Here is a 17,837-nt window from a genome sequence, read left to right on the forward strand (position 1 = left end):
AAGTTCCGCCCACCGGTTGCCGCCTACGCGGCCTGCCGCAGAGGCGCGGTTACCAAGGGGTGGAGAGGGTAGTGGTAGGCGCCACCGTGGAGAGGCTACGGGATTCCCGGGAGGGTCGCGGGCGCGCAGCCCGTCTTGTCCGGACGCGGCCTCCGCGGACGCCTCGGAGGCGGAAGCGACGACGGAGGCAGGTGCGGCTGGAAACTTAGTTTGTGTGAGGGGTTAGAGTCTCCTCTGCTCCAGAAGAGTTTCCAAAGAGGCGGCAGGACTCTTCCTTCGTCCTTCCTAGCCCCGTTACAGCACTTACCGGTTATTCTCTCTAGTACTGTCCTCTTAGGTGTCAGTAACGTTTTCGTGTTATAGGGAACTCGCATTCGCGGAATATCCACCGTCTGCCAGGCTGTGTACTGTGTGCATTTATTATATCCGTCCTGTCAGGTAGTCCACTAACAGCCCCGTCAGATGAGGAAAGTAAGAAACTTACCAAGGCCAAATAGCGTGTATCCGGACCTGGTTTAGAAGCCAGGGGTTTTTGAAGTCAAAACGCGTGGTATTTTCCTTCTGCCACTCTACTTTTAATAGTTTTAGGATGTAAGAGTATTCTACATTTTCTGTTCATTTTTGTTAAATAATTTCTATTCACCTTTTCCATAAATATTTATTGAGAACCAACATTGCTCAGAAGTGTACTAAGGGGTACTGGAGGATCAAGACAGACCTGTTCCCTACTCTCTTGGAACTGTCTACTCTAGTGACCTAGAGTTATCACATAACGGGATTATATTATACTATGAACTCTTACATTGCATCGCTTGTTTTTGTTTTTATCTCCATTAATCCCTACTAAGTGTCCGAATAATTGAACAAATGCTTACTGAGTGCTTACTATTTAGCAGTCACTGTTTTGGTAACTGGGGATATATTTCTAAATAATGGGCTAAACACCTGTCTTGGTGAAGCTAACATGTGATAATAATTATCACTAAATAATATTAGATGGGATTGCTTCACCTGTGAAGCAATCCAGGAAGATGCTCCTGTAGCTTTTTACTGTTTCTCTTTTACATCTTTTCATTTTTCAAGACCCAGCTCTAATGTCACTTGCCCTGTGAAACCTTTCCTGATCCTTAGTTTTTCCTTCTTTGCAGACAGAATGAAGACCTCCTTGGCATTGTGTTTATAGTTCAGTTTAGTTCAGTAAACAATCATTGCATCCATTCAATGGGCCAGACCCTGTATGAAGTGCTGGGGATAAATATATAGGTAGGACCTAGGCCTGGCCTTTGAGGGGCTCACACAGCCTGGGATTGGGGGTGTGAGGAGTGGGGAACAGACATGTAAGCAGGCCATTATACTACAGCATGATGGAGTGTTTCCATTAAGAGGTGGGCTGAGGTGGTAGCACAGAGAAGGGTCAACATGAGGAGTGGGAGATACAGTAAAGTTGCCTCTGTGAGCTAGGCAAAGAAGAGGGGCAGATGTGTCATAGGCCAAAGGAATGGAAGGCACATGTATGCAAATGAGCACCATTACTCTGTGTGTGTTGGAGCTGGGAGGCCTTACAATTAGGCTGAGATTAGCTGCTTCAAGTTTGAGATAGAGACCCGAGGTAGCTGAAGCTAACTAAGCAGGTGGCCTCTGAGTCTGGAATTTGGACTTTCTTTTTTCCACCATCCAGGTAAAGTTCATACTTGCTTTAGAGTTACTTTCTAGACAATGTAATGTGGGGATTATGTGCCCTTCCTAGCCCACTAGTTGTAAATCCACACCTCCTTACCTGGTATTCTTCATAGGGAACTGGAATTTCTAGGATTAGTTGTGTCCAGGTCTGTATGCTCTCGACAAGTCTGAGTCTGATTCATCCTTTGTATATGTATGCCAAATATCTTTTCCCAGACAGTGTCTTATCTTCCAACTCTGTTTTTGCAGTTTTTATCATGTATAAATTTATTTTGCATTAGTGATTGTATAAATGATCCTTTCCTTCCTGATTTGTGACTTGCACAACTTATTTAAGCACTCTAGCTCCACCCCATCGTCATAAAATTACTCTCTTGTTTCGCCTTCCCATCCATGTTTCTGTCTTTTTGTATTTATGGGATCTTTAGTTTTTTGGTATTTTTTTAAGGCCCCAGCTGAGACACATTTTGGAGCAGAGGGTCACATTAAGATGTAATTAATGAGAAAATACAAGAGGTCTGAATGACAGGCTAAGAAAGAGTATATCTATTTTACAGGTGAAGAAACAAAAAAAAAAGGAAGTCAAAGGGTCTTTCCCAAGATCAAAGATCAAGTAAGTACCCTGCAGATCAGAAACAAGGTTCTCATATTTTGTAAGTTACTGGAGTCTTTTCCCAACAGTCATCATCTCTAACATTCCCCAGCCAGCTGTTTACTCATTCATTCATTCACCTATGTAGCAGATAGGTGTGGTGGGTCACAAGAGAGATTACCGAAAGACAGATTGACTGACTCACTATTGATCTTTTTCCATCCATCTATCAATCCATTCATCTTCCCAACACATTTTTAGTGAATACTAGGTTCTGTGCCAGGCTCTGGAATTACATAGGTGAATAAGGTATCATAGGTCCCACGGCAGGTGAGAAGTTGGTAAGGGGAGCAAAAGTTGGTAAAGGGAGCAAAGAAAAGTGATAAGCACTATACTAGAAGTATAAGATGTTGTGTGAACACCTAGGAAGGGCATCCAATCCTTTTTGGAAATTCAGTGCCCTGTGTTGAACCAAAGGAGATACCAACAACACTCATTCCACAGATAATTGTGGAATCTATTATGTGCCAGGTGCTGTGTTAGGTAATGGGAGTAAAGAAATGAACACCATAGGTGTTCTCCTTCCTCTAAAGGAATTTAGAGTATAGCCGGGGATATCAGAAATATGTATAAAAACTCCTGGGCCCTGGGAGTACATCATATTCTTCATTTGGCTCACACACATTTATTGGGATTTCCTATGAGCATTCCAAAGGTGGAAGAGGAAACAGTGAATTGGATATGTTTCCAGACGTGGAGGTTCACGGGCCATTGAAGGAACCCCTTCATGATTGTTAGTAACCTTATGAGCTAGAAAGGGCTCCGGCCATGAAAGAGAGAAGAAATACTCCAGTGTTTAGTCAAAGCAGCAGCTATTTCCCTCTGTAAGGTTCAGTGAAGGCATTGCAGAAAAGGTGGCATCTGGACTGGGTCTAGAAAGAAGCTTTTTAAAAATTTATTACCTCGTTTAATTCTTACAATAATTCTCCAAGACACAGGTTTTTATCTTCAGTTACATGTGAGAAATTTGAGATACAAAGAGGTAAAGGTATTGCCTAAGGTCATTCAGCTTAGTGTTAGCAACTAGACTCAGATTTAAGCCTCTAATCTCTAAAATTGTTGCCCTTCTTACTGCATCACTCTACCTTGCATATTTGTCACTTCCCAGAAACATTTTCTCAGGACACCTGATCCTGTCTCCTCACTCTGCTCCTTCCTTTTAGTGAATTTTGTCCTGGACCCTCCATCTCAGGGACCATATCCTTGCCCTAGCCAGGAATGTACAGGTTCCAAAATCTCCGCTACCCCAAGTTTTCTGAAGCTGTTCCAAGGCAGATCTGGGAATGGCTGGATCTCTTTATTTTTTTTTTAAGACTTTATTTTTAAGTAATCTCTGTACCCAACATGGGGCTCGAACCTACAACCCTGAGATCAAGTGCCACACACTCTATTGACTGAGCCAGCCAAGTTCCCTGGCTGGCTTTCTTTAAAGAAAAATCTCAAATCTCTTAAGAGCTCAAGGTTTAAGAAATTTGGGTCATTGATTAGAGATTTATTCCTTACAGAAGTAGCATTTGAACTGAATCTTAAAGCATGATATTAACCAGATGAACAAGATGGAGAAGGCTATTTTAGGCCAAAGGAACACAGCTAGGGAAGAATGAATGTGTTTGGAGAATAGAAAATGATTCTATGATAGGGGTGAAGCTAATACATATTGTAAGAACTTGTATCTCCTAGAGCTGGGCCACCAATTTGATCTTTTCTAGTAATGTACTCTCTGAAAGAACTTTTAGCCAAAAATCTTGTTCTCAGAAAAATATAAATCTCAACGATTGCAATTAGCATCTTATGTCTAAAAAGCCATCCTCATTTAAAACTGTTCATTGGTAAGCTACTGGTAGAGTTTCCAGAAGTGTTGGGTCTCTGGGAAGGGCTTATCTAGAAGAATCTCCTCCCCAAAATGCATCAGGACCACCAGTGATATTTCTTTTTAAATCAAAATACGATGTTTAAATGGCCCATGTATGTTATAAGGCACTTATTTCTGATACAGAAAATAAGGTCATGCTCTGTACAGAAAATGCATTAGCTTGAGAATTGGGAGAAATGAGCTTTGGACCTGTCCTGAACAAATACTAGTCATTGGCTACAATATAGTACTGAGTATCTGCAATGTTGCTGTCCAAAAAGAGATGTTCTATAAATGTAAAATATGTAAGTGGCTACTAAAAAATTTAAAATCATATATATGTGTATATATATACATATATACACGTACATACATATATACATACATATATATGTACATACATGTACATATATGTACATACATGTATATATATGTATGTATATACATATGTATACGTATATATATATACACACACACACACATACATATCCTTGCCCTAGCCAGGAATGTACAGGTAGCGGAGTATTTTGGAACCTCAAAAGAGATGTTCTATAAATGTAAAATATGTAAGTGGCTACTTAGCCACATTCCTTAGCCAGGAATGTACAGGTAGCGGAGTATTTTGGAACATCAAAAGAGATGTTCTATAAATGTAAAATATGTAAGTGGCTACTAAAAAATTTAAAATCATATATATATGTGTATATATATACATATATACACGTACATACATATATACATACATATATACATATGTACATACATGTACATATATGTACATACATACATACATGTATGTATATACATATGTATACATATATATATACACACACACACACACATACATATCCTTGCCCTAGCCAGGAATGTACAGGTAGCGGAGTATTTTGGAACCTGTACATTCCTGGCTAGGGCAAGGATATATACATATATATATATATATATATATATATATATACACACATACACACACATATATATAAATTATTTCTATGAGCATGAGCCTGATGGGCAGTGCTGACTGGAGCTGGAAAGGTTAGGACATGGGACTCCAGGGGCCTTCAAGAGCAGGCTCAAGTTTGCTCAGTGGGAATCCAATGAAAAAGACTGTTTTAGTATTCTAGGTGGGAGATAGTGAAAGGTTTAATAAAAACAGTATAATGAAACAGTCTTCCTGAGCTAGAATTGTCTTGACTCAGTGACCAGTTAATGGAATCCCATCTCACCTAGCATTGTTTTTCTCAGACCTCTCTTTCCAAAGCACAGCTTGGGTCATGGTTTTCCCCAGCTCAGATACTGTCCATAGCTCTCAGTTACCTACAAGGGAAAGCCTGAGCTCCTAGCCTGTCACTGAAAGCCTTTGAGAGCAGGCAGCATCCTTTCTGTCCAGCCTTATTGTCCAAAACTCTCAAACACACATCCTTCTCCTTCCTAGGTCAGGTTGTTTCTTTACTGTGCCACAAGTGCCCACTACCATGCATTTGGTCCTGTGGCCCTTTTTGTTTGGAATGCTTATCCTTTTCTCTATTAGCAATCTCAGTTCATCTCTCAAATCCTGTTTATGTGGTTCAAATTTCATTACTTGCACAGCACATCATATTGCCTAAAATGTGAACTCCCTCTTTCCTGAAGTCTGTTAAAACAAAGAACATTTCTAGTAAGCACTTAAAAGGTACTAGGCACTACCTTTTTTTTTTTTTTTTTAAATTTATTCTCAAGTTAACATACAGTGTAGTCTTGGCTTCAGGAGAAGATTCCAGTAATTGATTACTTACACATAACACCCAGTGCTCATACCAACATAAGGCACTACCTTCCTAACTTGATCCTCCCTTCTGTCTGTTAAGGTGGGTGTTATTACTCCCATTTTATGTGTGAGGAAACCGAGGCTCAGAGGGGTACAGTCACAGGGTGAGGAAAGGTAGTCAGGATTTAGACCAGGTCTGTCTGAGCCCAAAGGTGGTCTTTTTAGTGTTCCACTGAGTTAGGAGTGATTTGAACCAAAAAACCCAAAAAACCTTGGTCTCCCTCTCTCCCTCTCCCTCTCCATTTGAAGGACCAGTCCATTTTTCTTAAAAAGGGTGGGGGAGGGGATGCCTGGGTAGCTCAGTCAGTTTAGCATTCCACTCTAGATCTCAGCTCAGGTCTGGATCTCAGGGTCATGAATTGGAGCCCCGCATCAAGCGCTATGTTGGGCTCCTTGTTGGGCCTGAAGCCTACTTTAAAAAAAAAAAAAGACCAGCCCATTACAGGAGAGGGGCCTTTTGGGTCTCAGAAATAGAGCATATTTCGGGTATGATGGTGCTGGTGGGCTCACAAGCTGTGTTTGGTGAGAGAGCTATGTTGCCCCTTCTCACACTCCCTTACTTTCCTTGCTTGACTCTTAGGGAGATGGCTTCCTCAGGAATCTATAAGCTGGATAACGGGAAGCCTTATTTGAACAACTGCTTTCCAGCCAAAAATCTCCTTCGGATGCCAGAAGAAGGTCAGGTGACTTCTCTAATTGATACTTGGGCTTCAATTGACACCTTTCTCCTACTTCAGAGTGACTCTCATATCCACTCCTTTCTCTCCAACCCAATTTACTCCTCTCCCCTGCTCTACCCAACCTCATCCCTTCCCATCCATTTTCTCTCTGAATTCGCAGGGAGCTTTCTAAGTGCACATCTAACCATAGTGTTCCCTTCTGTTCAGTTACTTCTCATTGCTGGCTTTTTTACCTGATATTCTGTATTCAGAGTCTAGCCTTCCCTTATCCTTTGCTACAACCCCATTCCTTTACATATGCCCTATTCTGTAGTGTTTTCTTTTCACATAGCTTGTTTTATTTGCCAGGAATGTTCCAGCTATCATTCTAGTTATCCAGACTTTTTCCCATCCCATAAGACCCAGCTCTTCCAGTAAGCCATGTCTAGCTACTCCAGCCCTCAGTGACCATCCTCTCTTGTGAGCCGTCTTCTTCTCTGTGTTTATTATTTGTTGAGTAATCATATTCTGCCAAGCTCCTAAATAAAATGGCTAAATAAAATGACTCTGCTAAGTAGTTTTTCACACATTCATCTCGTTAAAAACTCCCATGGGGCAGGGACTCCTCATAACACTGAGCAGAGCCCTACAATGCAACACTGCCAAGAAGTAGGAGTTGACTAGATTGAATTTGTTACTTTGAAAGCGTAGAGCAAGGGGGAAGTACCCCTTGTTTACTCCAGATGAAATGACTTGCTGGATTCTGTATGTGGAATACTGGAAGAACTTTCTCCTCCAATCCATCCTCCCCACTTCTCTAGAGTGATTTCTTTTTTCACGTAGAGACCTTCTTTGGCCACCTACAAACCCTCCTGTGGGGCTCTCAGTATGAGCTCATAATTTTATACCCACACCCCTTTACACACACAGAGAGATAGATAGAGAAATAAATATAGCCATGTGCATCTGCGTGTGTTAGTATATGTATGTATATTTCCTAGGCTACTGAGAGCAGTGACGCCTCAGTTGCAAAGAGTATACCTGCTGCCTAGATCTTGGTTTCTGAATATGATTCTCCAGTAAAAGAGCCAGGGCTCCTCAAAGAAAACATTGTTCCAGGGCTGGGGCCAGAGAAATACAAATTGTACCTGGAACGTTGTATGGTAATAGAAAGTACAGAAGTGCTCAGAAAAATGAGGAGGGCGTATAAGAAGGACATAGGAGCTAACCTGAAGAAGCTCCCAGTGGCCAAAGCTGGGACAACCTAAACAACAAAATAAATAAAGGTAGAATTGGGTTGTAAATAAATATGCATGAGCCCATACTGATAAAAATAAATATTTGAAGATTTAAATAAGTGTAGGAAAAGGAACAACTCTTCCTACAGTAGAATTTCAGTTAATGCATGAAGAAGGAATGAAGGAAATAGAAAATCACTGTTAAAACATCACAATAATACTTTTTACAGATAAGAAGCTTCTATGGTTGTGTATCAGGATTCTCCAGAGAAATAGAACCAATAGGATATGTATTTATATCCTACTCATTCTGTTTCCATATACATATGTGTATTATGGAATTGGCTTATGAAATTATGCTGGCATAATTATGAATAATATGCTGGCAAGACTGAAATCTGTAGGGAAGATCTGATGCTGAGGTCTTAAGGCAACAGTTTTTCCTCCTTTAGAAAACCTCAGGTTTTGCTTTTAAGTTTTTTCAACTGATTGAGTGAGGCCCATGTACATTATTGAGGATAGTCTCCTTTACTTAAAGTCAACTGATTGCAGATGTTAGCCACATCTACAAAATACGTTGACAACAACACCTAGATTAGTGTTTGATTGAATAACTGTTTACCATAGCCTAGCCAATTGACATATAAAATCAACCATCACAGATGCTAGAATTAGTGGGTAAAAGTATGGTGAGGAACAGGACATTTGCATTGTCTCAAGGTATCTTTATTAATTACAAAGTGAAAAATAATAACTTCTCAGTAGGGAAGTTGGAACCACCACCCTAACCAAGTGATCAAAATTAACATCACCAGTAATCAGATATATTGATATCATCTGTCATCTGATAGCATGCACTGAGAAGGGCACAGCATCACTTCTGTGCTAGTTTTGCCAAAGCACAGAACCTTAGTCTAATTATAGGAAAGCATACAACAAATTCAAATTGAGGGACATTCTATAAAATAATTGACCAGTCCTCTTCAAAAGTGTCAAGATCACATAAAAAAAGAAAGACTGAAGAAGTGTCACAGATTGGGAGATTCTAAGGAGACATGACAACTAAATGAAATGTGAGATACCCTGGAAACAGAAAGGGGACATTAGTGAGAAAACTGGCAAAATTCAAAGGAGGCTTTGGATTAGTTACTGACGTACCAGGGTTAATTTTTTGCCTTCAATCATTATGATTATTTAAGATGTTAACATTGGGGGAACTGGGTGAAACCTGTAGAGAAACTATTATTTTCACAACTTTTCTAGAAGTCTTATGTCGTCTCAAAATGAAAAAATACAGTGGGGGGAACATTCCCATGGATACTCTTTGTGCTAAAAGTCTACCCCTTTAAAACCCAAGCTTCTTGGGATACCTGGGTGGCTCAGTTAGTTAAGCGTCCTACTAGGTCATAATCTCCCAGTTCATGAGATCGAGCCCCCTGTCAGTCTCTGTAGTGTCAGAAAGATTCTCTCGCTTGCTGTCTCATAAAGAACAAACAAACAAAAATCAAAAAACCAATCTCCTTATTCTGATCCTCCAGACCTTTTCTGATCTGAGTCTGCTGACCTCCTTAGCCTCATCTCTTTTCCCTCATGTTCATCCTCTACACAGTCTGAGCCTTACTTTCTGGTCATGTTGGGAATTTGGGCACTAACTCACACTGGAGTCTCTGGGAGGGCTATTAGAATAGGACAAAGGTCTATGCCCCAGATGGGGACAACCCTGAGAAATGGATTATCTGGAATGTCAGGCCCAGAGTGGGAGTGGGAGTGGGAGATGGTTCATGGCAGACATAGGGCAGGAGCTGCATCCAAGAGGCAGGTTGAGTCAGGGCAAGCCCCTGAAGCAGGATAGTGGACTATGAGGACAGGGAGTCAATGCTCAGAGGCACTGAGCTGATTCCCACAGCTCTGTGCTGTTCTTCTGCGTGCTCCTGATCTTTTTTGCTTCTGGGTACTTCTTGTGCTCTTCCCTCTGCCCAGGATACCTGTCTTTTCCATCTCCATCTAGTCAACCTTAAACTTACTAGATCTAGCTTTGCCTAGGCTGGTAGCTCCCCTTTCAGTGCTTTTACAGTACCCCTTCTATTATTAAGCTCTTTGAGTCAGGGCCTCTGTCTTACTCATCTCCACAGCCCTAGCTCCTAGCACAATGTTGATGCTCAGAAAAGGTCTGGATGAGTAATTGTGGGTAGGGGCTATGGCTCAGCATTCATTCAGCCATACTCACAATATGGGAAATTCTACGTAGGCCTTGGGAATACTGTGACGAATCAAAGTCTCTGCAGGGCAAAGCAGACAAAAAAACAAGCAAACAAAATAATTACAGATTGCGATGAATGCCTTGGAACAAATAAACTGATGTAGGAGGGCACAGATTCTAGAATGTTGTCATGATTTGTTAGGTGAACTTACTGGTAAACCTCATATTCTTTTTTGCTTACACAAATTTTTGAGTTCTTAACACAGTAAAATGTATTGAGTTTTTTTTAAGTGCCAACTGTCCTATCATTTTCTTTTGGCGTGGAGTCCAATGCAGGGCTTAAACTCACAACCCTGAGATCAGGGCCTAAGCTGAGATCAATAGTTGAACGCGTTAACTGACTGAGCCATCAGGCACCCCAGAACTGTCATCTTCTTATCCTGAGCTCCTAATACAACCTTTCCCCTATAATAATGGGATCCAAGGTAAAGTCCAGCAAAATGGAGCCTGATGAGTTGACTCCACTCATTTAGCTCTAGCCAAGAGATGAGAGATGGGAGAGTAGCCAGTGTAGGAAAGAATAATCAAGTCTGCTGAGGAGAGTCAGAGAAGGCTTTGTAAAACAGGAAATACTTGATCTGGGGTCTTAAAAGGAAAATTAGCATTTAGAGACAAAAGTGTGGAGGAAGGAATTGAGGAGGTCATTCCACCTCTTTGAGTCTTAGCCTTTTCATCTGTAAAACGGGGACAGTAACATGTCTTTCAGTGGGGTTTGGGGCCAATTAAATGAGGTGGGTATGCAGACACACCTCACCAGCAGCAGCACAGTATCTGGTGCATATCAGGTAATGTGGAGCTATTTTTGGTTTTGGTATTACAGGTACTCTGTACAGTGTAATACTCTGTAAGCACACTAGTTGTAGCTTTTAGGGGAGTTTGCTCCTTCTCATTTTTCTGATCTTCTCAACAGGCCGAGGACACTGGTTAGTGGCTCGGAAATGTAACCTCAAGAAGAAGCCCAAGAATGTGCTTGAGGCACCAGCTGAAGGTCAGGAAAGCCAGAAGAAGGTTTCTTTTGAGGTCAGGGAGAAGAAAGGGTCTCTACATGAAAAACAAGAGGATGTTCCTGGACACATACTGGACCAGGCTTTTCTGGTGAGAGTTGAATATATCCTGGAGTGGCTGGCAGCATCAGCTGATGACTGTCATGATGGGAGACAAGGACTTGCCCTGTTCCACTCTGGTACAACTACCCCCAACCCACCCCAAACTATTAGAGTGATCTTGGCTGAGTACAGTCAGGATGATGAAGGGACCCAAAGCTTTCTTTACATGAAAGCTTTCTTTATATCCACCTTGTGAGATAGGTATTATTGTCCCTATTATGTTGTTGCCAGTGTGCAGATGGGAAAACTGAGACCCCAAGAGGTAATATGCCTTGGCCATGGTCCCATAGCTAATAATTAGAACTCTGGTCTACTCATTATTAGAACTACTCGGGATGAGAACTCTGGTCTACTGACTCCAAAGCCTGTGCCTTTATAGTTTATCAGGTAAAAACTCAATTTAATTGAGTTAGAAAGGCAAAGGAGTAGGTCAGGGGAACAGTAAATTGAAAATCCCATTCCTGTACCTGGTAGAGGGTGGAGATTCCCTTTTTCCAGGAATGGGGGGACTGGGGAAATTCCACACTCCACAGACTTTGTCCTTTGGGTTTAGTATCTCACTGAAGTCTAGGGGAGCTGATCAGATAGTACCTAGTACCTGGGGCAGGCTTTACGAAGAAGACCGGGGTGGCTGTATTGGAGACCAGCCAGGTAGATCACATCTGCTCTGTGCAATGCCTCGGTGGCTTGGCAAAGAAAGACAAATTTGTAAACCAATATTAATATCTAGTCCAGTTTGCCTAACTCCCTATGAAGAACTCTCCAGCATTCTACTCTGTTCTCAGGCTCTACTTATGGTTCTCAACAGGTGGCTTTCTACACAGATCAGATGTTTAAAGAGAGCTTTGAGGAGGAAGCTCTGAGGTTGCATCTCACCTCAAGTGGGTAGTGTAAGCTTTTTGCAGAGTCCCATGGTATTTCCTTCATCACAATGTCCACTTCTCACTGGGGGGTGCGGAGGACTGAAACAACAGTACTGAGGAAGGGCAGAAACACTTACTATAGTAGTCTTCTTTTCCCTTTTGTTTCTCACGACATATATATTCCCACATTAATCGACATGGTTTGTTACCCATGTTGCTCCTTTATATGGCAGAAGCAATACGGTGTTTTTCAGGGTGATGGGATACCTACCTATCTGCTGGATAGTTTTACTTGAATGTTCCACTGGCACCTCATATTGAGCTGTGCCAATCCCCTTACAACAAGTCCCAAGACATACCCCTTTTCTTTTTACTATACTGCCTCAGTAATGGCACCAACCCAGTAACTTGGGGTTAGCTCGACACTTGCCTCTCCCTTACCACCCCACTCCCACCACTACCAAGCCTGGCACTTCTATTAAATAGTTTTAAAATCTTTATTTTCCTAATCACCACTGTCTCTACCCTAATCTGAACAACCATCATTTTTTATTAGATTAATTCAGGGGCGCCTGGGTGGCTCAGTCGGTTAAGCATCCGACTTCGGCTCAGGTCATGATCTCATGGTTCGTGGGTTCGAGCCCCGCATTGGGCTCTGTGCTGACAGCTCAGAGCCTGGAGCCTGTTTCAGATTCTGTGTCTCCCTCTCTCTCTGCCCCTCCCCTGTTCATGCTCTGTCTCTGTCTCAAAAATAAATAAACGTTTAAAAAAATAAATAAATAAATAGATAAATTCAATGACCTCCTAACTAGTTTGAACCAACTAGGATGCTTTTATTTCACATAAAAGAAGCCAGGGGCATTGTTATTCCAGGGTAGGTGAGTTTAGTGTTAAAGGCCCAGATTCCTTCATCTTTCTGCTCTTATTTCCTTAGCATGTTAACTTGTCCTCTTGGGCTGATTGCCTTCATGATCCCAAGATGGCTGCAGCAACTCCAGTCATCACATATAAAGAATGACATCCAGAGGTACAAAAAGGATTGTCACTGTCTTATGTCTATTTTCATAAATAAAAAGAGCTCCCCAGAACTGGCCTCCCACTCCCAGCAGCCAGTGTCTGTTTCATTGGCTAGACCTATATCATAGGTCCCAACAGTCATTATTTAGGGGAACATGACCTCCAAGCTTGAATTAGACAGTCAGGATTTATCCTTGGAGCTTGGGCCTAAGGACACATCCACTCAGAGAAGTGTGAATAACTTTGGGATTCTTTAATATGGAAGTAGTAGAGAACTAGCTCTAGGGAAGGTAATTAACAATGTCTGGTGTATTGGTCTCTCATCGTCTTTTCTGTGTGTAGTGGACAAAGCTATTTTTATAAAATTGCTGTCAGCTCTTGCAAAAAAAAAAAAAAAAAAAGTCTGTTAGCTTTCCACTGACTGTAGAACAAAATCCACACTCCTTTACACAGTCAGTATGGACCCAGGTGATCCAGTGGCTGCCTCCCTTGCCTTGTTTTTCATCCTCTCAAAAGCACCTGGCTGTTTCTTGCCCTGATAGCTTTCACAGGCCTGCCACCCACTTCCATGGGACCAACTCCTACTTACCTTTTGGGTCTCACCTGAAATAGTACTTCCTCAACTAAATATTTCCTCACTTTCATACTGAGGTTAGGGCCTTCCGTTATTGTCTCCTGTAGCATCTTGAATTTCTCCTTTAAAATATTTATCACATTTAGGGGTGCCTGGCTGGCTCAGTCAGTAGAGCATCTGACTCTTGATCTCAGGGTCGTGAGTTCGAGCCCCATGTTGTGTGTAGAAATTACTTAAAATAAATAAATCTGTAAAAAATAAGTGTCACATTTATAAATACTTGCTACTTGGCTTCCATGCTGTTATTAGAATATTCAAAATGCTTAATTCCATGCCTAAACGCAGTAGATGCTATAACAAAATTATTAACAGAAAAAAGAGTGAAGTTTGGTCAAACAGAAATAGAAGCTCCAATATTGAGATTGTCTTCAAACTTTTTACTTATAAGGAGCAACATATGGTAGTCAAAAGAGCACAGAGTGGATTCAAATCATCTATCACTTACTGCCTGTGGGACCTTAGGCAAGGCATTTTTTCTCTCTTAACCTTATTTCTCTCATTTAAAAAGGAAAACGATCATACTTATGTCAAAGGGTTTAGTTAGGATTAGAAGAAAATGTATTGATGTATTTAGCACAATACATGGCTCAAAGTAATGCTTAGTAAATAGTGAATTAAAGAGTGAACAAACGAACAAATAATAAATTATTATACATGTAGTGAGATTGGTAAAGCCCCAGAAATACAGATTTTTTTTTAAAGAATCAGGTAGAAAAAGTGGGGCTCAGAAAAGACAGGGAAGGAACAGAGATGAAGGGATCCTCCTAAGAACGCTATAAAGTCAGTGTGACTATCCCCATCTTGCAGATGGGAAACTTAGAGGTAGAGGGCTGAGGTAGCAGCTCTGTTCTGAGCAACTCCCAAAGCCCATGCTCTTTGCACTGTACCAGGCCGCCTTTCTCAACAGGGGGTCATTTGTTGTTTTGGCCAATTATTAAACTTTGAGAGCTGACTCTCTGCACTGTGTTCCAGCTGAAGCACCATTGTGTAAGGAAGCCATCAGACCTGTGCAACATTAACGTGAGCGGCCTGAAGTTCTCCAAGGTAGGGCCAGCCAGCAGAGATGGGATTGAGATGAGCCAGACCTGAGGTGGCTTCTGGCTGTTTGTCCACTGTACCACCAGAGTCCCTGAGGACTAGGGACTAGGGGGTGGGGAGGGCCAAAGACTCGCTGTGTGGAAACAACATTTAGATACAATCTTTTGCTGTAAGCCATTGGCCCATGTGAGGTGAATTAAAGGAAGCAGCATTGTGGGAGTTGGTTTGAATTTGTCATAGAATTCTGTTGGGGTGACACTGAGTTCCCATCAGAAAAAATTTCTCTCAAGTTTCAATGCCAGGAGTGGTAATGGTTGTCCCAAGATGCTGGTTTGTTCTTACACACACTGTGACTCATGTAATGAGTCATGTTTCTTTCTTTAAATTGGCTAATAGGTAGCCTGGAGCCACATTTGTGGCCCCCATTAGCCAATGTTTTTGCAATTATGGCAAATGTTTTTGGTTTGTAGGCCTTCCATGGCATATGACAAGCAATTGGTGGTATAATACTATACAGAAATTAAAATAAATAAGTAAATAAGTAATGGGGCACCTGGGTGGCTCAGTCGGTTGAGCATCCGACTTCGGCTCAGGTCATGATCTCACAGCTTGTGGGTTCGAGCCCCGCATCGGGCACTGTGCTGACAGCTCGGAGCCTGGAGCCTGCTTTGGATTCTGTGTCTTCCTCTCTCTCTGCACCTAACCCACTCGCATTCTGTCTCTGTCTCTCTCAAAAATAGACATTAAAAAAAAATTAAAATAAGTAAATAAAATAAGTAAATCTCAAAAGAACTATGTGTATCAACACAAGTAAATCTCAAAAACATAGTGTTGAGTGAAAAAGGCAGGTTGCAGAATGACACCTACAGTATGATTTGCATATAAGATAGTGTTTTAAAACATGTAAATAATACTATATATGGTTTATGGGTACATATATGTAGAATACAAGTATGAAACAAGTATGAGAATGATAATCACCAGTTTAGGATAGCTGTTATATGTGAGAGAAGGAGAAGGATACAGTTGGGGAAGGATATGGGGATGGGGGGAGGGCATGGCCAACTCTATAGTATTTCATTTCTTTAAGGAAAATTGAAGCAAAGGCCATAAAATCTTCATATTTATTAAAGGGGGATAGTGGTTACAGGGGTCTTCAGAGTTTCATTCTCTAAACTTTTCTGTACATTTGAACTATTTCATAATAGAAAAAAAGAAGCAGAAAAGTCATTCTGGCCCTCAGCAAGTGGGTGCTCTTTGCTAAGAATATAGCTTATCCCTGTAGGTCTTTGCTCCTTCTGATAGCAGTTCCGGAGCTTTGGCAAGGCCTCCAGGCAGGGAACAAATCTTGTGTTCTTTTGAAATGCTTTCCCACAGGCTAAGGAAAAGGACTTCAAGCATTTTCACTCGGTGATTTACATCAATGCCTCAGAAAACCTGCTGCCTTTAGGTAAGCTTTTTTTCCTGAAAACTATCTTCTGCATCTTAGCCAGCACAGCCAGTCGCTTGTGTTAGAACTTCCCTGTCAGTCCATCCATGACTGGCTGCTCATCTCTTTTTTGGAGTGTGATAGGCTGGGTTCTGGAGAACCCCTGGACTGGGATTTCAACCTAGAGCTGGCACTACCTCCTTCAGAGCGTTTCTCTGTGAGCTGGTGCTTCTCTTCCTGTAAATGGAGATAATTCCTTTCCTTTCTTCCTCCCCAAGGTAGGATGCCTTGTAGGTGAGATGAGACAGGTATATAAAAATGCTTTTAAGCTTATAAGAATTCCTATAGGAGCATAAAGGCTTCTTGTTTAGTCAGCAAGTCCATAGCGACCCCTGCTGGGTGTCAGGACTATGTGAGTGCTTGGCTTTTAGAAATGAATGGGTCCAGTTCTGTTCTGGTGAGCTTAGTTTGTTGGGAAAAATTGGTTCAAACACAGACAGTTATAGCAGGATATGGTAAGTGCAGTAATAGAGGGAATCAGAAAATAATACGCAAGCATATAAGCAGGACATCAACGCAGACCAGAGTGTCAGGAGAAACTTCTGAGGAAGGGGGCACTGAGCAGAGAGACCTAAAAAATGAACAGGAGCACCTCAGGAATCAGAAGGTATTTCAGGTCAATGGAGCAGACGTGGGACAGCAGTGCCTGATCAGGACCCTGCAGAGGCTTTGTATGTTTGCAAGGCATGTGAGTAGGGTAAAATAGATTCTAGAAAGCTTGGCAGGGACTAGAGTATCAAGAGCCCTGAGTTGTTGCTAATCCTGCAGGCAGAAGAGAGCCTTGAAACGCTTGTAAGTAGAGAGGCTCAGTGATAGCCATGAGGAAAGTAAATGATAAGAAGACAGGGACCAGAAAATCTGGGAGATGATTTCATTTTTTCCAGGGGAGGGGTGGGGAGGCCTGAGCTAGGCAGTTGGGGTAAGGAGGATTGCAAGAGAGATTCAGAAGAAGGTAGAAATAACAGGATTTGGTAGCTACTGGGCATATGGAAAGAGGAAGGAACCAAAGGGTTCACTGAGACAGAGAACACTAGAGGAGAGGCAAGTTTAGGGAAAAATATGGTGAGGTCAGTTTTTAATGGTTGAATGTGAGGGATGTATTTAAAGAAGCATGTGACACAGTCTCTGCCCTTGAGGAAACAGGGTGGTCTATCAGGAACATGGGCTTGAAATACAAAGGCCAATAGGCCTATGAAAAGATGCTCAACCTCACTAATAATTAACAGCATCACAATCCTATATTTTGCCTATCAAATATTGGCAAAAATGAGGACTGATGACAGCCAGCATTGATGGGGACATGGATACTTTCATATTCACTGGCAGAAGTGTAATAAATTGGGGCAACATCTTTGGAAGACAGTTTGGCAGTGTCAAAGTAGTCATTGCCTTTAATCAAGTAGTTTCACTTTCAGGAATTTATCCTACAGAAACAAACTTGTACAAGGACGTTCATTGGAAACATCCTGAAATACCTACCAAGCAGTCTTTTTCTTAGGCTCTACTGAATATTCTGACTCACAAGACCACCATAGACCCCAC

General features: G+C 41.7%; 1 protein-coding gene across 3 annotated transcripts in view; it reads left to right on the forward strand.

The window, feature by feature from the left end:
• The first annotated feature begins 3 nt into the window (after positions 1-3).
• XRRA1 (X-ray radiation resistance associated 1) overlaps positions 4-17,837 on the forward strand; it is a 62,198-nt gene continuing 44,364 nt past the window's right edge. For 2 of the 3 annotated variants that reach the window (XM_007080840.2, XM_042958029.1), the window contains exons 1-6: positions 4-191; positions 2,238-2,293; positions 6,572-6,669; positions 11,059-11,243; positions 14,741-14,812; positions 16,184-16,256. In XM_007080840.2, the coding sequence (XP_007080902.1) occupies positions 6,576-6,669; positions 11,059-11,243; positions 14,741-14,812; positions 16,184-16,256 (424 nt within the window). In that variant the 5' untranslated portion in view covers positions 4-191; positions 2,238-2,293; positions 6,572-6,575. The remainder of the gene's footprint in view (positions 192-2,237; positions 2,294-6,571; positions 6,670-11,058; positions 11,244-14,740; positions 14,813-16,183; positions 16,257-17,837) is intronic. The other variant, XM_015536993.2, reaches the window with a different exon arrangement.

Source organism: Panthera tigris, chromosome D1 (genome assembly GCF_018350195.1).
Source record: "Panthera tigris isolate Pti1 chromosome D1, P.tigris_Pti1_mat1.1, whole genome shotgun sequence".
Classification (NCBI taxonomy): domain Eukaryota; kingdom Metazoa; phylum Chordata; class Mammalia; order Carnivora; family Felidae; genus Panthera; species Panthera tigris.